General features: G+C 38.2%; 1 protein-coding gene across 1 annotated transcript in view; it reads left to right on the top strand.

The window, feature by feature from the left end:
* The first annotated feature begins 376 nt into the window (after window positions 1–376).
* The window catches only part of LOC128857101 (glutamate receptor ionotropic, NMDA 2B), a 42,126-nt gene continuing 20,542 nt past the window's right edge, over window positions 377–21,960 (top strand). The window contains exons 1-8 of the mRNA XM_054092677.1: window positions 377–1,146; window positions 1,211–1,361; window positions 1,648–2,241; window positions 2,322–2,611; window positions 2,702–2,854; window positions 2,943–3,094; window positions 6,602–7,109; window positions 7,202–7,306. Coding sequence (XP_053948652.1) covers window positions 434–1,146; window positions 1,211–1,361; window positions 1,648–2,241; window positions 2,322–2,611; window positions 2,702–2,854; window positions 2,943–3,094; window positions 6,602–7,109; window positions 7,202–7,306 — 2,666 coding nt within the window. The 5' untranslated portion in view covers window positions 377–433. The remainder of the gene's footprint in view (window positions 1,147–1,210; window positions 1,362–1,647; window positions 2,242–2,321; window positions 2,612–2,701; window positions 2,855–2,942; window positions 3,095–6,601; window positions 7,110–7,201; window positions 7,307–21,960) is intronic.

Here is a 21,960-nt window from a genome sequence, read left to right as displayed (position 1 = left end):
GTACCAAATCGCTTCATAATAATAATACTAGTACGGTGGTATTCCCTAATCTCTTATATCTGCCTATTTTAAAAATGTGTATGTTTTCCCATCAAATCAAACGATGGCAGATATAAGGTTTTGTATTGGTAGGGTTCTAGAGGTGCCAAACCTTGCCAATTTGTTACCATTTTTTATATTTATTAAATCTCTTTAATAATCAGTTTTTACTAGAACAAAACTATCACTCTCGATTTTAACCCTTGTTCCACATAACGGCATATATTTCCTCTTTAAAAAGCAGAAATACCAACGACAATTACTAATTTATTCTCAAAATTTCTCTCTCTTTCTCTCTCTTTTCCGCAACAACTCCAATCAACTCCACACTTCAGCCATTTTGAGTACACTCTGCAAAGAGTTCCTTCAAGCGAATGTCTCTGCCATACTTTATATGATGAATAATGAGCAATTTGGTCATAGCACTGCCTCCGCCCAGTATTTTCTACAACTGGCCGGCTATCTTGGCATACCGGTGATCTCTTGGAATGCTGACAACTCCGGTCTGGAGAGACGCGCCTCCCAATCGACACTTCAACTTCAGTTAGCTCCAAGTATAGAACATCAAAGTGCTGCTATGTTGAGCATTCTAGAGCGTTACAAATGGCATCAATTTTCGGTTGTCACCTCTCAGATAGCCGGACACGATGATTTTGTACAGGCTGTACGGGAGCGTGTCGCCGAAATGCAAGACCATTTCAAATTCACGATACTCAATTCGATTGTGGTAACGCGCACCAGCGACTTGATGGAATTAGTGAATAGCGAGGCTAGAGTGATGCTCCTCTATGCCACACAAGGCGAAGCGGTTACTATTCTTAGAGCTGCTGAAGAAATGAAGTTAACCGGTGAAAATTATGTGTGGGTCGTTAGTCAATCGGTTATTGAGAAGAAGGATGCGCATGCACAATTTCCCATTGGCATGTTGGGTGTACACTTCGATACGAGTAGTGCGGCGTTGATGAATGAAATATCGAATGCGATTAAAATCTATGCCTTCGGTGTGGAAGCCTACCTCACAGATCCGGCAAATCGGGGACGACGCCTCACAACACAATCACTTTCGTGTGAGGATGAGGGACGCGGACGCTGGGATAATGGTGAAATGTGCGTATTATTATTTGAAAATTTTAATTTTATAGATCAAACTAATGGAAATTTTTTTGCACAGTTTCTTCCGTTACTTGCGTAATGTGTCGATTGAAGGTGATCTGAATAAGCCCAATATAGAATTCACTGCCGATGGCGATCTCAAATCCGCCGAACTGAAAATCATGAACTTGCGTCCTGGAGCAAACAATAAGAATCTGGTTTGGGAAGAGGTGAGTGATACAAAAAATATTTTCGATTACTGGCACCGCGAAACTTTCCACTCGTTTTCGTTTTCCACTCCTTATTTCATCAACTTAGTTTTTTGACTTTATCACAACTCTTCCTATGAATCAGCGCCTCTTTTTTCCATGTATTTTCATTTCGTTCGTTAAAAATTTTCGCTTCTGGTATTTTTTCTTATTTCCCTCCTTCATTCATCACTATTCCTTTCTCCATTCCTCTGCACTTCTCTGCTCTTACTATTTCTTTCCACTCTCCTCACTCTCCACTACTTAGATTGGTGTCTGGAAGTCATGGGAGACGCAGAAGCTGGACATTCGTGACATCGCCTGGCCGGGTAACTCGCATGCTCCACCACAGGGTGTACCCGAAAAATTCCATTTAAAGATAACATTCCTCGAAGAGGCACCCTATATCAATCTCTCACCCGCCGACCCAATTAGTGGCAAATGTCTAATGGATCGCGGCGTCCTTTGTCGAGTCGCAGCCGATCACGAGATGGCCGCCGACATTGATGTGGGGCAAGCACATCGCAATGAATCGTTCTATCAATGTTGTAGTGGCTTCTGCATCGATCTGCTTGAAAAATTTGCCGAAGAATTGGGTTTCACATACGAATTGGTTCGGGTCGAAGATGGTAAATGGGGTACACTTGAGAATGGTAAATGGAATGGGCTGATTGCAGATTTGGTAAATCGTAAAACCGACATGGTATTGACATCGCTGATGATCAATACCGAGCGCGAAGCTGTGGTGGACTTCAGTGAGCCATTCATGGAGACGGGTATTGCGATAGTCGTAGCGAAGCGTACAGGTATTATTTCACCGACGGCCTTTCTAGAACCATTCGATACGGCCTCATGGATGTTGGTGAGTTAACGAAATGACTGCATACACTGTAATATTTCCTTTAAATCCTAACTTTTTTGTTTCATCCAAAAAAAATTTAGGTTGGCATTGTTGCAATTCATGCAGCCACTTTTATGATCTTCCTTTTCGAATGGCTTTCGCCCAGTGGCTATAATATGAAACTCTATCTACAAAATGCAAGTGTGACGCCATATCGTTTCTCGCTGTGTCGCACCTATTGGCTTGTATGGGCAGTACTGTTTCAAGCTGCCGTACATGTGGACTCACCGCGCGGTTTCACCTCACGCTTCATGACGAACGTGTGGGCTCTATTCGCTGTGGTCTTCTTGGCCATCTACACTGCTAACTTGGCTGCCTTCATGATAACGCGGTAAGTACTGGGAAATCTCAAATAAAAGTCTTCGTACTATTTTATATTTCTTATATTTAGCCGCATTAATAATTTGGTTTTATTCTCCAGAGAGGAATTCCATGAATTTAGCGGTCTTAATGACAGTCGTTTGGTACATCCCTACTCGCACAAGCCCTCGTTTAAGTTCGGCACAATACCTTACAGTCACACTGACTCGACTATACATAAATATTTTAAAGATATGCATTTCTATATGAGACAGTGAGTCTTCTTGTTAAAAGAAACTTAACCTTTGCGAGATAACTTCAACTGCAATTTGTATATTTTCGTTTCATCCTTCCTTCTATAGATACAACAAAACTAGCGTCGCTGAGGGCGTAGCCGCAGTATTAAATGGTAATCTGGACTCGTTCATCTCTGATGGTACTGTGCTCGATTATTTGGTGGCGCAAGATGAGGACTGCCGTCTGATGACAGTCGGCAGCTGGTATGCTATGACAGGTAAAATATGACTAGAAGTAAGAAGCTCATATAAGAGAAATTAGCTATGTCCCATTCGTTGCGTTACGAGCAACCTGGACTTAATCAAAGTATAAAAAAATTTTTATTTTCTGAGAACTTTTAGTGTCTTTACATAATCGTAGAAGTAAATATTATTTTATATATAGTATATATCCCAGCACGGAATTCGCCTGGCGTAGCCCCATAATTTGGTACCAGCAAATCTACCTTAACCCAGCTCCTCACTCCTAAGCTTCAGCTAGATGGTGTGTTGTCCCATAGCAAAGAAGGGCTCGAGTCCTATTAAAAGCGAACCCGCAGGCTCTCTCGCGAATGCGTTCGCTATTTTGCTCCCAGTTATACTCCTGTGTCTTGGGACGCAAATTAGTCGAATGCGATTGTGCGTACCTATTAGTTTGAGTTTCTCGATGCACTCAAGGACTAGTGATGACTTGATCTCATAGGACGATAGGGCTTGAGTGCCGTCTGACTGTCGCTCAGAATGGCAATTCGCTTATTCCAAAAGCTGCTGCCTAAGTTCATCTCTACACATAGACAAATGGCATACATCTCAACTTGGAAGACGCTTGGAAAACTACCCATCGCGACAGAACGCTTTGTTCTGGGGCCATAAATTTCGGCGCCTATGCCTTCTGGGGTCTTCGTGCCATCTATGTACCAGTGCTGGGTACACTCCTGGAATTTCCCTTCAAATGCAGATCTACTCCAGTTTATCTTATCGTTCAGTTCAATTCTGAACTTCTTTTCAAATTAGATGACTTCGGTGATATCATCTCTGGGTAGCTGGGTGTGTGGGAGCTGCAGCCTCAGCACTGCCATGTTTTTAGATGGCATCACTTTTCCTCTCCGAAGCATTTCCTTGTAATGTTCAGCAAGGTACGCTTGGCTGATTGCTGAATAACTAAATGAAGCGCCAAATCGTAAGATTTTCTGATTTGAGTTATTATTTCCTATTGTTCCAGGGACGGACAAATGGCCACAACAAATTCTTTCCATTCAGATCTGTTCTGCGCCAGTCTCTTAGCTTCATTTCAGTTCAAATTCATGGCGCGTGTCTCCAAGTCCAACAATCGTCTCCAAATGTTCGATGGCCTTCCTCGTCTACGTCTGCCCTGGGGATTCCACTCAATTGCGGCTCTTGTTAGGGCATCACATTGTCTACGAAAAACGTGGCCACTCCAACAATATTTTCTTCTACAAATCTCAACAAGTATTGGAGTTTATTTCAGTTATTCTCGACAGAGCAGCATTCGAGACTGTGTTTGGCAAAAGATTTTCGGGATTCCACTAAGGCAATAATTAGTGAAAACTTGCAGCGCGCTTATATCGGCCGCTGGTGCATTCCATGTTTCACAGGCATAGAGTAAAGATGATTTGACATTAGAATCAAAGTTCCTCAGCTCTGTGCGTTGCGAAACATGTGATGCTTTCCAGGCTGGATGTAGCGAGATAAATGTTGCTAGAACTTTCCTAATGCGTTTCTTGATGTCTTCGCTCGAGCCACCTGACAAAGAGATTATAGTCCGCAGATCGCAAAAAGATTGCACTTCCTCCAGCTGGATACCATCGATCAGGAACCGCCGCGTATTTTGAATGTTATTATGGATCGCTTTGACTTGGGAGATGTTTAAAACCAGCCCAGCTCTAGCGGGGCTTCCTGTCTTGATTGGAGTTGCATTGCCATGTCGGAAAAAGTATGTAATACTCGTAGTAGACAAATATCGTCCGCGTAGTCGAGGTCAAGCCAGCTCTTCAGGCCCAAGGAAATCGCACTTCGTGGTTTTGTTACATTATTCATAACGATGTCCAAGACGATGTTAAAGAGCAATGAGGATTATAAGCAATCTTGACGTACGCCTGCTAACACGTATACTGTGTCGAAACTGTGCTTTCTGAAAATCGATGAAAATGAGGTAAAGTAGGGACCTGCATTCAACGGCTTGTTCTACCATGACTCGGAGACTGTTTATGTGATCAATACAAGAGCGGTTGGGCTAAAAGCCTGCCTGCTCTGGCCTGTGCCCTGGTTGAAGTGCGACTGAAAGCCTTTTATTGATGATCTGCGCAATTATCTATTTAGATTGCTTGGCAAAGTAATCCGCTCCAGTTTTTACATTCTGTAAGGTTTTCTTTCTTTGGGATCTAAACCGAGCCCATCTGGCACTTTACTAGTATTCCAGATTTTTTCGATGGTAGGTTAAATCAGAAAGGCACTCGCGTCGGCGTCGGCTTTCAAATGTTCAGGTGAGATGTCATCACGTCCTGGGGCTTTATTATTCTTCAGGGAGATCCTCGCTGCCTCGACCTCCGAGGTGTGTGGACGTTCTGATGGGATGTCACTCCGTTCTTTGTGCGTTGCAAACATGCAGATTTTCTGGTCAGTACCCAAGCCAGGGGGTCCGTATTGTGCTGTGTCCAAATAGAAAGTTGCGTTCTGCTGCTGTGAAACAAGTTTGTCGTCTGTGTCTTTTATTGGCAATGAAGATGGATTTTTTGTTTTGTATCATCCTTTTAACCGTTTGAAAAAGGTCCCAGGTGTGATTTGTTGCAGCGACAGTATGTGAATGACTTGTCACAAATAGCGGATTGAAAAATTATAAAAATTTGCATAATTAATGCAGGAAAATGTGTCGTTTTGAAGAGGGTGGTTAAGTTTCGAGGGCCGATGTTGATTTTGAATAAAATAAAATTTTTTTAGGAAACTATTGTCATTTCTCTTTATTATGATAATACTGGTATAGCTCAATTACGTATGCAACAAAGTATTGCTCAAATGCGGCCTCGGCCGCACACCTCCATCCGATGGTGCAAATTTTTGATGACGCTGAGGCATAATTGAGGTTCAATGCCGTTGATGTGTCGAATTATCTCATCCTTTCCCTCTTGAATTGTTGCTGCCTTCGACGTACACATTTTCTTACAAATAACCCCAAAGGAAGGAGTCCAACGGTGTCCTTGACGTTTAGGTGGGTTCACATTCAACATCGGCCCTTGAAATTTAACCACCATTTAGTTAGTAAGGTCGAAATCATACATATTATGTTTATGTTTATGTTATGTTATGTTATGTTATGTTATGTTATGTTATGTTATGTTATGTTATGTTATGTTATGTTATGTTATGTTATGTTATGTTATGTTATGTTATGTTATGTTATGTTATGTTATGTTATGTTATGTTATGTTATGTTATGTTATGTTATGTTATTTTATGTTGTGTGATTTTTCATTATCATGTTTAAGGTTAAATAAGTTTTAATTCAAAATCAATAAGAATCAAATTATCTTTCTCAGAGGGTTCATTAATTCATAGTTACGAAATGTAGATTTCTAGTCCAACAACTCTCATGACATAATTTACTTAACTATTAGTAGTGATTCACGTGCAAATCTCTTATATGTATTTCTCTCTTTCTCACTTTTTCTCTCTCTTTCTTTCTTTCACCCTCTCTCTTCCTCTTTTTCTCTCTCTCTCTCTCTCGGCAGGTTATGGACTCGCTTTCAGTCGCAATTCAAAATACGTCCAAATGTTCAATAAGCGTCTGCTCGAATTTCGCGCCAATGGCGATCTGGAGCGATTACGTCGCTACTGGATGACGGGTACATGTCGACCCGGCAAACAAGAGCACAAATCCTCAGATCCACTTGCGCTAGAGCAATTCTTATCGGCTTTCCTGCTACTCATGGCCGGCATTTTATTTGCGGCGCTGCTACTTCTACTCGAACACGTCTACTTCAAGTATGTGCGTAAGCGTTTGGCCAAAAAGGATGGCTGCCATTGTTGTGCGCTGCTCTCACTTTCGATGGGTAAGGCGTTGACATTTCGTGGTGCGGTTTTCGAGGCGACGGAAATACTGAAAAAACATCGCTGTAATGATCCCATTTGTGATACGCATCTGTGGAAGGTGAAACATGAGTTGGATATGTCTCGTTTGCGTGTGCGACAGCTGGAGAAGGCACTGGATCAACATGGCATTAAGCCACCGCAATTGAGGTGCGTACATTTCGGAAATTAAGAAATGTGTGAATTAAATGGGTTTATTTTTTTGGGTTCGTTTTATTTTATCTTATTTTATTTATTTACAGACTGGCATCATCCACGGATTTGCTGAATCATCATCATCTGAAGGAACGTCCACCACTGCTGGGTAACCTGAGTTTGGCAGCGAGCGCACAAGATTTATACAGGTGGTAAGTTTTTTATGATGATATGAATGTACCCGCCACCTCCCCTCACTAGTGTCCTGTAGCGCTCCAAATGCAGTAGACAGTAGACATAAACTCGTATTCCCCTTAACCTGTCGAAATTTTAAAGTAGCAACGAGTGAGTGAATTCGCAATCAACTTCCTTAGTACTTAGTAACGCCTGCACGAGCCAACATTCGCAACAAAAAACATGCACATAAAACCACAACAACAAAAAAAGCATGCTAAACCCATCAGCTACACAATATACGTAACAACAACTTTAACCGTAGGTGTTAACTCATATTTACAGTTAAATTTCTGTGAGTATTTGAATGCGCCATTAGACAGCCAAACAAGTAAGCGATTTAGGGAGAGTAGGGAGAGTAGCTCGCACGTTTCCATACCCCTTAGCTGGGGGTAACCTGTGTGAGTGAAGGAGCGACTGACTGATGTACTGACCTATTTTTGCTCAAATACACACACACAAATTGCTATTTTGTAGCTACATTAATTTTATTGCACTCTTTCGTTTGTTTTCTTTCTTCTTTTTTTTGGTGTTTTTTTTTTCTGTGTGCTGCTTTGACTGATGGCAGCTGCAAACGAAAACTCAGCCAATTTTGTATGAAAAATACAACTTAATCCATTGATTTTTTTTTTTTGTTTTGGTTTTGGTGCTTTAATCTTTTTATTCAATGTTTCTTGTTGGCGCGCAAAACTTTAGCAACAAGCGAAGCTGAAACGCTGAAGCAAGAAAAAAAAAACATAGTAACACAAAACTTATTTTTCCTATTCCTTGCTATTTTTTGGTTGTTTTCTTTTTGTTGTTCCTGTACTGCAAAAATTGGATTATGGAATTTCAACGCAGCTCAATTGTGCACTCACACTTACTCATATTTATACACTTATCGTATGCTTTAGCTAAGCTTAAGCTTATAAATTCATATAAAATCAAACTGCTTCCCTGCTATGCTCGACTAACCATAACCATAACCATTACCATTACTTAGTACATACAAAGCATTCACGTTGTTTGTGCCTTTATCTAGGCGTGTTATTTGCTTATATATATCTTTATTTTTATTTTTATTTTCTCAAGTTGTTATTGTTATTATTGAATAAACACACAAAAATGCCCAACGCAAATATTATAGTTGACGCAAAAAATCGCAATGGTGGTTATGTGTATGCTATGTTAGCTATGTGTATGTGTGTATATGCATACGAAGTTTCACGCACAACAAACGCATTTCATAAAAGCTTTTGAGCGCCTATTCCATGTTTAAGTACAGATTTAGAAAAAAGGATGGTTTGGAATTTTACAGAATCCCTATTAATTGAACAGTCAATGAGCATAGAATTCCCCATACTTCGGTCTCTTAACAGTACCTTTTTGAGCATTGCCTTTAAGCTCGCTCATGCATCATTTCTTCCTCCCTTTTCCTATATCTTGCATTGCTTCTTTTATTGCGTAATCCACCTAGATTTCCACAAAAGTGTGGTACACCTTTAAGGATTTCGTGCTGCTACCATCGATAGGCAACTGGCCGCTATAAAGCGCATACCCTCTGCCGCGCCATGTCATGGATCGATAAGGGGCAGCTGCTGCGGTACGGCCTTCGTCACGTCACCAAGCAGTGGCATTAGCATGAAGAAGAAGATGCTGAAGTTTCTCAGTGCCCAAGAACTGAAAATTTCTTTTTATTCCTCCACTGTGAGACTCCAAAAATGTTGTTAATTGTTTGCGGCTAATCTGGATTTTCCAAGTGTTTTGCGGTTGTATTCCTTACAGACGTTTCTCAAACGCTTCTTCTATCGCGAGTTGAGCAATAGCTGTCAAACTTATTCAAAGCTCTCATGTGCCGCATATAGATGGAAGACCCTGTATCTACTATTACCAACATAAAAACTTATCATTTTTTGCTGAAGAGTGCATGTCATACAAAGAAGTCAGTTTTTTCAGAACCCTTACAAGCCAAGGAAAATATGGAAGATACAATTTTTAAACTTCTTGCATTTGAAATTTTGGAAGCATTCATAGTATTAAGTTTCATCAATAACCAGTAGTTGGCTATAGAACTCTTAGAATCTATATTAGGTCAAGTAGAAAAGTTCAAACTTTTTTAGTTGAATAATAAATTATTTGCGTCTCTCACTAAATGGTGGACTTTTGAAACGAGTCTTGTTGAATGTCATCATCAATTGAGGCCTTATCGGTGTAGTCCAATAATATTTCGATGACCGTCAGTTGCACTTTTCTTTCACAACTAGTGGAATTAAGGTTCCCACAAATACTTTTTTGGTGCGTAAGTCAACATTTTTTTGGAGAAATATGTTTTTGAAGGTGTTGCGCATTTTCTTCGTATAAAGAATGCACGAAATTTTTTTTATACGGAGAAAATGCGAAACATAATTAAACATACAAACTTTTATAAATCTTGTACACAGTTTGAAACTTGGATTGATATGTTTTTGCTATAAATAAACTATATTTAATTAAAAAAAAAACAATTTCAATTTTGCTGTGATATGTTATGTTGTATTTTGTCGTATTTATGGTTATGTGTTATATGTTATGTTATGTTATGTTATGTTATGTTATGTTATGTTATGTTATGTTATGTTATGTTATGTTATGTTATGTTATGTTATGTTATGTTATGTTATGTTATGTTATGTTATGTTATGTTATGTTATGTTATGTTATGTTATGTTATGTTATGTTATGTTATGTTACGTTATGTTATGTTATGTTATGTTATGTTATGTTATGTTATGTTATGTTATGTTATGTTATGTTATGTTACGTTATGTTATGTTATGTCATGGTATGTTATGTTATGTCATGGTATGTTATGTTATGTTATGTTATGTTATGTTATGTTATGTTATGTTATGTTATGTTATGTTATGTTATGTTATGTTATGTTATGTTATGTTATGTTATGTTATGTTATGTTATGTTATGTTATGTTATGTTATGTTATGTTATGTTATGTTATGTTATGTTATGTTATGTTATGTTATGTTATGTTATGTTATGTTATGTTATGTTATGTTATGTTATGTTATGTTATGTTATGTTATGTTATGTTATGTTATGTTATGTTATGTTATGTTATGTTATGTTATGTTATGTTATGTTATGTTATGTTATGTTATGTTATGTTATGTTATGTTATGTTATGTTATGTTATGTTATGTTATGTTATGTTATGTTATGTTATGTTATGTTATGTTATGTTATGTTATGTTATGTTATGTTATGTTATGTTATGTTATGTTATGTTATGTTATGTTATGTTATGTTATGTTATGTTATGTTATGTTATGTTATGTTATGTTATGTTATGTTATGTTATGTTATGTTATGTTATGTTATGTTATGTTATGTTATGTTATGTTATGTTATGTTATGTTATGTTATGTTATGTTATGTTATGTTATGTCATGGTATGTTATGTTATGTTATGTTATGTTATGTTATGTTATGTTATGTTATGTTATGTTATGTTATGTTATGTTATGTTATGGTTCAATTAAAAAATAAAAAGTAAATACTCAAAGCTTGTGAAACCCTGGGTATGACATATTAAATGATAAAAAAAGTGTTTTCTAATAGTGATCGCCACCATGAAAAAGCTCCTCATAAAACCATTTGCCGTTCGAAGTCAAACTTCTCTGCATCATGAAAAATCTCCTCATAAAAAACAATCTGCCGCTTCGAATCAAACCTCTGAGTATCATGAAAAAGCTCATCATAAAAACCATCTGCCATTCGATGTCAAATCTCTGAGTACAACGAAAAAAATTCTCATAAAAAACCATCTACCGTTTCGCGTAAAACCCCTCAGTACCATGAAAAAGCTCCTCATAAAAACCCACCTGCCTTTCGGAATCGGCTTAATATTTCGTTCCATTTGTAGAAACACATGAACGCACACCACAAATAGAAGGAGGAGCTCCTATCCCACAAAGAGAAAAGTAAAGTCGGGCAGCTGATGCTTATTTACACATGTGGAAAACCAGTATCTTTTGAATTTTTATCTTTTGAATTTTACTCCGGGTAGCTTAAATTTACTTACATTTATATTACATTTTGAAAGCAAAAACAAAAACAAAAAAATTATTAACTTCATCTTAACACACTGCGCATATACTATAAGCTACCATTTGTGGCAGTACTTATACGCCCCGTATTTCCATATTCAATACCTTTTATTAGGCTTAAACTCTCAAATACTCTCTCCCAAAGCAAACAAGTCACTTATGCAATAAATACATACAGACAGACGCACGACGTCTACTTGTACTTATAATCATATAAATCCGTCAATTTATGTGTTTTTATGTTAAATGCACGTGCGTGAATGCTTGAGCATAAATGAATCTGCATACAAGAATTAGGCTGCCTGACAATCTGGAAACAACCTCATTAAATTGCTTTATTATGATTTGGGTAGCTGCCGAGACTGCTGACTCGCTGTCTAGTGGGCTGACAGGCTGTCTGTCTGCCTACCTTCCTGACTTCTTCTGTCTTCTTGTCTTCCTGCCTTCCTGCCTTCTGTCTTTCTGCCTTCCTGCCTTCCTGCCTGCAACTAATTCGCTCATTGATTATGTGACTAAGGCTTAGTTGATTGTGATGGTTGCGTTGGTTGCAGTAGTGAGAGCAGCTTAAGTAAAACCGCTCAACACATAAATTTGCTCATCAGTGTTATTACATTGACATATGCATGCACGCACACGCACACACGCACTCGAAAATCTATTTATATGAACATTGGACTAGTCTCTCGCACAGCCTATGTGCCCATTCTAAAGCATTCGCCACTATTGTAATTGATCAACCGAAGTAATCTCGTCACTTCATCATCAAAAACGTGCGCCTGATAAAAACAAACACGCACTTATACGACGTAAATCGCGCTTATCCTTAAAAAACTTTGCATACTTTCCCCTTTCCATTCGCTTATTTTCGATTTGAAAGCTCTGGTGTTTGTGTAACTTTGCTGGCATGACAAACAACACGTCATATTTTGCTTTCCATAACATAATCACTACTTATTGTTAAACATTCTACACACTCCAAAGCCAAAAACACCAACTGCAATGACGCACACAAACACTTTGGCAGCTATACACACACACATGGCACAACAATGAGAGCAAAAGTTTGAAAATGTAACCCACATTGGGGCTTGTCGAGTTGGGTTTGTTGTTTGCGTTGTTCGGGTTGTGAGTTGTAGGAAATTAAATTTTTTATGTGCGTGCAAATATATTTGCTGGCAGCGGTTAACGGCTTTATCCGCATTAATTATGTATGTTCGAGGTACATCCTTCTATGTATCATTTTTATGCATTGTACTGACAAATTCAATTTATTTATTCATGTCGACTTATTTCGACTGACTTGTCGTAAGTAAGATTTAATTCACATTTTCTCAACTTTTCAAATTAATTATTTAATGAACTTTGTTTAAAGGGAAGACTTAATTGATTTAAGAGACAGATATGTACTTCTACGTATGTGGTACACATACGCTTGCACCAAATATACACACGCATACACTACTGAAAAAATAAACCTGTAGGACATCCGTTTATGGGATTCAGAAAAGTGAAATGTCAAGCAAAACATTTTATTATATTTTGATGAAGTAAGAAGAATTGGGAATGCGGCCGCCGTAGCCGAATGGGTTGGTGTGTGACTACCATTCGAATAATTGAAACAGTTTTTTCTAATTGTGGTCGCCCTTCTGGAGGCAATGACAATCCTCCGAGTGTATTTCTACCATGAAAAAGCTCCCCTTAAAAAACCATTTGTTATTCGAAGTCGGCTTAAAACTGTAGGTCCCTCCATTTGTGAAACTAAAGGGTGATTTTTTAAGAGCTATAGGAAAATTGTTCAAAAAAACACACGTAAAATTCAGAAAAATGCATGAAATTTTTATTTTAATCGATAGTACAATCCATATAATTTAATGTTTGAAGATTATGTCATGCAAATGGTGACCGCGACTGCGCTTCAAATGGTCCATCCGCTTAGTCCAATTTTGTCACACTCTTTCCAATGCTTCGGCCGGTATCTCACATATAAATGCTTTAATGTTGTCTTCCAATGCGTTAATTGAAGCAGGCTTGTCTGAATAGACATGAGCTTTAACATAGCCCCACAAAAAATAATCTAAAGGCGTTATATGGCACGATCTGGGTGGTCAATTGACAGACTGACAGGTCCCGAACGTGAAATAAAATGTTCACCGAACTCGCCTCTCAACAAGTCCATTGTTACGCGTGCTGTGTGGCATGTGGCACCGTCTTGCTGAAACCACATGTCATGCAAGTCAAGCTCTTGCATTTTGGGCAAAAAAAAGTTGGATATCATTTCACGGTAGCGCTCACCATTCACAGTTACGTTACGATTCGCAGCATCTTTTAAGAAGTACGGTCCAATGATACCTCCAGCCCATAAACCGCACCAAACTGTGGCCTTTTCTGGATACATTGGTAGCTCTTGCAATTCTTCTGGCTGATCTGTGATCTTCACTCCAAAATCGACAATTCTGCTTATTTACGTACCCGTTGATCCAAAAATGAGCTTCGTCGCTGAACACAAGTTTTCGATAAAAAAGTGGATCTTAAACTTTCTTAACTGAACACGCATTTTTATAATAAAATTCAATGATTTGCAAGCGTTGTTCGTTTCTAAGACGATTCATGGTTAAATTATAGACCAAACTGAAGATGTTTAACAGTGAAACAAAACACGAAACGTGCGTCAGCTGTTTAAACCAACTGTTTAAAGAGATAATAGCTAAAAAATTATCCTTTACAACTTTTCAGGTCTTAACTATGAAGTTGCGTATTATCATTCGATATATGAATTTTAATATTTAAATTTTAATATTTAATGGGAAAATTATGTTTGAACACGTTGCCGCCGGCGACCGAATTTGTTGTTCTCGGCATTTGGCGGCTCTGTAATTCCAAGATTGTTTCATCGGACGGCGCTGTTGTAACCGTAATTGCATTTCGCATAGAGAGAGCTGCCGACTATGTCTGCGTTAGATGTAAACTATTTCTCTCCTTTTTGCTCAGAAAACCGTTACCAGCTTTCTCAGAAAACCGTTCGATGAGACAATTGCGTATGTTCCACCAATGGTACAAGCCGTCCAATGGGGCAGGCCTCAATGCACCACTAGTGGTACATGCCGGTGGGAACGTGTTAAATTCCAAAGAAACATATAAATACTCACATATTGAAATGCTTTGTAAAATGCCGTCAGTCATTAATCAATTTTTAGATTTCCTACAAAAGCCAAAAACTATGCAGAGTCAATATATGTACTCGTACTTGGAGAGAATTCACTGCAATCAGCTCTGTTAAGAATTTCTCTGTTGCTCTGCTCTGTTAAGAATTTCCCCGCTGTCGAGCTGTGTGAGGAGTAAGAGTCTTCGCTGTTTGACTTTACTTTTAACAATACACTCTATTCGTAGCTCGCGAGACTTCTCTGTCCCATTAACGTTCTCTGTTCAACACCTGTAAATGTCCAAAAATGCCTTGCAAAATGCCATCGGCCATGAATCAATTTTTCGATTTCCTACAGAAGCCAAAAACTGTGCAGAGTCAATATACTCGTATTTGGAGATAAATCACTGCAATCAGCTCTGTTAAAAATTTCTCTGTCGAGCTGGGTGAGGAGTAAGAGTCTTCGCTATTTTGACAATTCACTGTATTCATTGACATTTTTGACAATCAACTCTATTCGTAGCTCGTAAGATTTCTCTGTAGGTACTATTAACGTTCTCTGAGCAACACCTGTACGGCCGCGCTCAAGCTCTAAAGCGTATCGATTTACAGTAGGAAATGAAGAAGCAGAATCCTTTAACACTGACATCATTTTTTCTGAGTTTCTGTTGCTGATAAGCCTCTCGAAACAAAGAATTTTACCAAAAAAATACATTGACACGTCAAGTTCAAATGGCTGGTACAGAAAGAATAAATTTTTTCTGAGTTTCTGTTGCTGATAAGCCTCTCGAAACAAAGAATTTTACCAAAAAAATACATTGACACGTCAAGTTCAAATGGCTGGTACAGAAAGAATAAATTTTTTCTGAGTTTCTGTTGCTGATAAGCCTCTCGAAACAAAGAATTTTACCAAAAAAATACATTGACACGTCAAGTTCAAATGGCTGGTACAGAAAGAATAAATTTTTTCTGAGTTTCTGTTGCTGATAAGCCTCTCGAAACAAAGAATTTTACCAAAAAAATACATTGACACGTCAAGTTCAAATGGCTGGTACACAAAGAATAAATTGACAGATTGAAATAAAATTGTTTGTGTACTCAAATGAAGGATTAGATATTAAAATGGCGTATATTTTGTCTGTTTTAGAGGTATTCCTCTACTGTTTAATAGGTCTCGCTTTCTAAGCCTTTCAACTAATCTATACATTTACTAAAATTGCAAAGCCTGTTGTGTTCTTACTTCCATTAACATTTTTATTTTTATTTTGTTATTATTTTAATTTTTTTTTTGTTTTTATTTTTATTATTGTACATTTTTATTTTATTTTATCATTTTTGAAATTCTTTGCAATTATTTTCTCAACTTCTTTCGTCTAATTTGTATTCGCATTAATTTAATTATCACTAATGTGTTCGCATTTAATTCCTATTTGTGCATTTCCATTTGCGCGTTCGTGAGTGCCTTTCACCAGCAATGTATGGACGTGTGCACAATTTTTATCTCCGTCAACATAATTAAAAATACACAACATTCTGTTATGCGTCTGTGTTCATTAGTCTGTTCAGTTTTCATTGCATTCGAGGTGTTTAAACTTTCGATTCGAAATAGTAAATATTATATATGTAAGTGCATCTGTACGTATGGTGGACTCAATTCAAAGTGCAACATGAATTTAATAAGTTGCATACGAGGGTCGTTTGAAAAGTCCATGCAAAAATAAAAACTACTTCTGTAATTGTTTGGGGCAGCGCTTGCAGCGCAACCTGACACCGATTGGCATTGCAGCGGACTGTCTAGCAGCTAAATCTGATGTAAGACTTAACATAACAGGGGAATTCATCTGTAAATTATTCGTGCATAGCTCAATAGGCATGAGTTATAGGATCAATACAGATATATTGAAATTCCGAAATGAAATTGAGAGAGGAAAATTTGAACAATGATAGAAGAAGAAGAGTGGCGCAAAGGAATGCAACTTAACTGCAATACGCTTAATATATTTATTGATAGCTCGAAAATGTTAGACGGAGTAGGTGCAGAGATTTATTGCGCAGAGCTGAGCATCAGGCAGCCGTTCCGTTATAATCTCTGCAGTATCTTTCAAACAGAAGTCTTTGCTGCGCTTTTAAGAAAGGCTGCGAAAATAGCATTCGCACTCTCCAGTGCGCAGATTTTGCAATGAGCTGGAAGAAAGAGAAACATTAGAAATCCTTTTATGTACTTGCCCTGCCTTAGCTAGAACACGAATAAAATACTTAGGAGCTGCACAATATGAGAAGTTGGAATATGTCTTGGGGTTAGATTCGCAAAAGATGCACTCTTACTACAAGGTGTCTACTACAGATAAACGTAAAGGTCTAGCTCCATCTGGTAGCACTAAGGACAAATATGTCTCTGTGATGGGTTTCAGCCAGACAGGTCAGCTTCACCTAACCTAATTGTTTGGGGTAAACTCTTTTTTAGTTTTCGACATAGTCTCCTTTTAGAATTAGAATAAGCACTTCGTCCAACGCTGTTCGAGTTTGTTGATCCCTTACGAATAATAAGATTTGTCCAAGTCTGAAAAATAGCCATTTGTTTCGGCAATCACTTCCTCGTTTGAATAAAATCTTTTTCCCCGTCAGCCATTTCTTCAAATTGGGCAACAAATAGTAATAGTCCGAAGAAGCCAAGTCTGGATAGCAGCCGAGCCTGTTTGGAACTATTATATATTTCCATTAATTTTGCGACCACAACTGCTGAGGCGTGAGCCGGTGCGTTGTCGTGATGGAAAAGAACTTTTTGAAAATCACTCGACTTCCTCGATTCAATCGAACGCCAAACACAAAGGCATACACCGATCTGGCTGAAATTTATTGTGTATTCTTCCAACAGAAGCTACTAACTAAACATAACCTCGATACGCGCCAGTAGTGGCATCTATTTAGCATTGCACGTACCTTTCAAATGACCCTCGCATACAAAAAGGTGATGTTCACATATCTGCTTGGAAATATATTTATGGGCATAGGTTAGGTTAGGTTGCCTGTGTATGTTTAGCCGGAGAGGGCGCACTTGGGCGAGAAATCAAATTTACATAGCACACATAGAAATTTCCATATGTATGTACGTGCGTTTGTGCTCGTAGTGAAATGCATTGCCCAGTTTGCTTGTTTACAATTTATCATGAATGCTTAAATTATTGTTTTTACGAAATGAAAAGTTTTTACGACTGCACAACATTGGCTTGGTTATTAAATTTGCAGTTGACTTAATTAACATTGAGCTTAACATTTTACTGAATTAACTTTTACAACACACCTATTAAGATCTACACGGACGGATCTAAAATGACTACCGGTGTAGGATCAGGGTTACATTGCGAAGAGGTTGTGATCAGTGAATGCTTTAAACTACCGGACCACTGTAGTGTTTTTCAAGAGGAAATAAACGCTATTCATGAAGCCTTCAGACGGTTAGAGATAAACAGAATATCATCAAAAGATATCTGCATTCTATCAGACAGCCAAGCTGCCCTACGGGTTCTGGATGCATTCCAAATAACATCAAGGAGTGTCTCACATTGTCGCCGTCAATCTTTTACTGAGGTGGCTAAATAGTATCGTATTATCTTATGCTTTGAGGAACCTGGCTTCTAGCATAAAGATGACGCAACTACTAATGCAGTTGTCCACCTCTAAGTCTATCAACGCCCGTTGGATGACATCTGTACTAACATTGTTAAAGGCGCCTTCTATATCCAAGAATGCCGCCATGGTATAATGTTTGGTCTCTAGAGAGCCCTCTATTGTTCGGATTACCGAGTGAAGCGCTGTCTCCGTAGATTTGCCTTTAAGGTACGCATGTTGGGCAGTTGATATACCAGAGCCCTCCAAAGAGCTTCTGAGGTGTATATTCAAAAGTCTTTCAAGGGTTTTTAACAGGAAAGACGAAAGACTGATTGGCCTATAGTCCTTCGCTGATTCATGTCGCCTCCTACCTATTTTTGGAATGAAGATGAACTTGCCATGGTAGGATACAGTCCAAGGTTTCCTATAACATCTTTGGAATAATCCGATCTAGCCTCGTAGATTTAAAAGGTGAAAAAGATTAAATTGCCCATACAACTTTCTCTTTGGTAATTATTTCTTTTACAAGATGCTGCAGATTATAGTGGATCCGCTTGATATTTCCCCTCCCACTAGTTCCAGCGATTCTTCTGTCTTAGGTCCAAGAAACCATTGGCCCAAGAAACCATTGAATGATCTTTGAAAGGAACACGGCGGTCTCTCTCTTGACGGCCCTGATTGCCTTCTTGTACTGTCTCCGACTTTCTCTGTACAATTCCCAATTTCCTGTCGAGTAGCTGAGGTCAAACGTTGATCTAGACTTTTCCCTTAGTTTTAAGAGCTCACTGCTCCACCAAAGAGGACGAGTTTTTTTTTTTTATTAATTTTATGCGGCAGGACGTTTTGTAGGCATTTCCACTGAAGTCGGTTCTACGTTACCCGAACAACCCGAATTTATATTCGCTCAAGGCTGGTCACCCCAGCAGCATTCCCGTTCCTACATTGATAATGTTTATGCAGCTACTACAACAACAACAACAACCTTATGAACGATCTTCACAAAATTCGATCTGTATTTTTTTAGAGGTGGAAAACTTTCCATTTAAAAAAACTTTTTTTTTAATTTTTGTTTTTAATTTTTTTAATAAAATTTGGTTTTAATAATACGATTCGGTCGATTTTTTTTTTTTTGTTTTTGACATCACCAAATTTCACAGTATATTGTTAATTTTTTTTTTAAATTTCTAGACCACCGGGCCCCCTTAAGCTATCGCATATTGGGCAAACCCCCAGGCAAACAAGCGCTGCCTCTTCTGATGTAATTCGAAACGCGCTACATACCTTCTGCTCAAATATGAACGAGACGTTATCAAGCTCAAGTTGCCGCTCCGTGGAAAACATTTTGAGACAATTGAAGTCATAAAAGTGAATTCGAAGAACACATTCGAGCTTGACTTGTTTACAGTAGCACAGAAAACAAACTATGTGACATATCACGCTGTTTGCCATGTAAGCTTATAACAGTCCTACCAAAAAACAAAAAAAATTATTTTTGCCATATGTCATCCGCGGACCGTTTTATTGATAACGTCTCGTTCATATTTGAGCAGAAGGTACTCTTACATCGTAAATACAGTACAAGGATCTCATGTCACGTGCGTATGAGGCCTTATCCAGCGCATCAGACCAAATAGATGCACCGTACAGAAGAACACTTCTTGACACGCTTGCGTACAACAGCCTGCGTTGTTGTCTGTGCGCCCTCCCGAATTCACGATCAGCCGAGTTAGTGACGCTGCTACTTTTTCGGCTTTCTCTACTGCATTCTCAATATATAGCTTAAAGGTTAGTCTAGCATCAATCATAATGCCCAGATATTTGAGGGCGGCTGCTTTTGAAACGATTTCATGTTCCCCGATTGTGATATTAGCAACCTCACGCATTTTTCTGCTGCTTATTAACACGGCCTCTGTTTTATGTTGCCGTATATGAGTGAATATTTAATTGCCTGTCAACCGTAATGCAATTCAGTAGCATCACAAATAATACGCGCAGCGTACGTAGAAACTGGTTTCACGAGTATACAGATATCTATATGAATGTATGCACATACTTTAGACGCTACTCATACACACGCGTATTCAGCACATCGAACAAATGGAACAAGAAGGTAGAGCACCAGTAAGAACACATGTTTTTTGTTTTTCTGAATGACGCTCTCATGAGTACTGCTATACCGGCATAGCCTCACAGCTCCACCTACATACAAAACACCTCTCCACAATCTGCCGCTTTCCCCTCCGAACTGCAAAAGAGGTATTACCTCACGATATGAATTTATATATACATTTGTATGCGTATGCAAATTCTTGAATGGATGTTGTATAAAAGCCCCAACTTTTGTGGGCTCGCGTACATGTATAGATGCACACGCACACACACACATGTACTAACACTCTTAAAAAAGCAATAAAACAATAATGTATGGGTGTATGTTTCCTTATTTGAATATCATCTGTTCGTTCTTTTTGTTCTATTCGCTGTTGGTTGTAAAGGAAATTACTTGTAATTGTCTTCTGATTTGAAAGGAGATTTGAAAATTGCTTCATAAATGTTGCCTTTCAAATAAAAAAAGAGAAACGAAATTATTTTGTATAGCTTTTGGTGTGGATGTTGGTGTGAGAAATGTTACCAAGACGCATACACACACATACTATGATGCAATGAAATATAGCTACTTGTATTTATATACATACATACCTACGTCCCGAGAGAATTGCGTACATATGGATGCCTGTTTTCTTTTATGCACAGAATTTTCATATAAAAGCGTGTACTTTTTTCTCACTTGTGGATATTCACACACAGGCCATACATTTCGAAGTTGAATGAATCTGTATCAGTGAAAGTGTTTTCACACCTAAAATTCATTTTTTCGTGAACGTGAACTAATTCAAACCAAGGCAGTTTACGTTAACAAAAGTATTCACGTTTTGGAATGCCCAAAAATACCAAGTAAATATATTTTTTCACATTTTATTCTTCTTTTCGTTACATATTAATTGAAAATTAAGTCATACGATGGATTTATTTAAAAAAATCTGTCATCTTGTTTTGTATCTTCTGTTTTTCTAAAACTTGAAGCACAGCTTTCTCCCTTAACCGTCTTAGCACACTGATATCATTTTGATCGACGTCTTCATGACCCGCCCATATTAACGCCTTGTTGAAAATTTCAACTGCTTCAGTCGGCTTAATTTTCTCCAGCTGCACTGACACGCTGTCATCATCGGATTCGTCCTCTTTTTAAAGATCGTCATCTCCATTGCCCTCCTCGATATCTTCGTTCCATTCATGAATGGCTGGTAACGCGAATTCAGTCTGAAATTTTTAATAAAAAAGTTTTTTTCAATAACCCACATACATACATATCTTTGAGCATATCTGCGAACACGAACGAACTTCAGGATTTAAACTACTAAGGAGATCGACGGTGTTGCTCATCAAGGTGCGAAGTTGTCGCTGCTATTGAAGCTAGAAGACTGTTTCTGTAATGCAACTTAGTGATTTTTATTGCATTCTGATCCATCGATTGAATGAGGGGAGTAACGTTTGGTGGCATAAACATTGCCGAAATTTGCCCATTCTCCGTTGTCAGTTTAGCTTCATTTGGGTGAGAAGGAGCGCTGTCAATTAGAAGGAGAGCTTTAATTGATAAGGATTTCTCCTTTAAAAACTATGTAACCTTAAAAAACAGCCAGTTAACCTTAAAAATCGGACAAAATTTGAAAGGAATATTCACCTGTGGAACAAATGACTCATGAAACCATTGCTTGAAAATAGCCGACGTCATCCAGGCGGA

The sequence above is a fragment of the Anastrepha ludens genome, chromosome 3 (assembly GCF_028408465.1).
Source record: "Anastrepha ludens isolate Willacy chromosome 3, idAnaLude1.1, whole genome shotgun sequence".
NCBI classification, from domain to species: domain Eukaryota; kingdom Metazoa; phylum Arthropoda; class Insecta; order Diptera; family Tephritidae; genus Anastrepha; species Anastrepha ludens.
The sequence above is the reverse complement of the archived record's forward strand: the minus strand, read 5'-3'. Positions and strand labels throughout refer to the sequence as shown.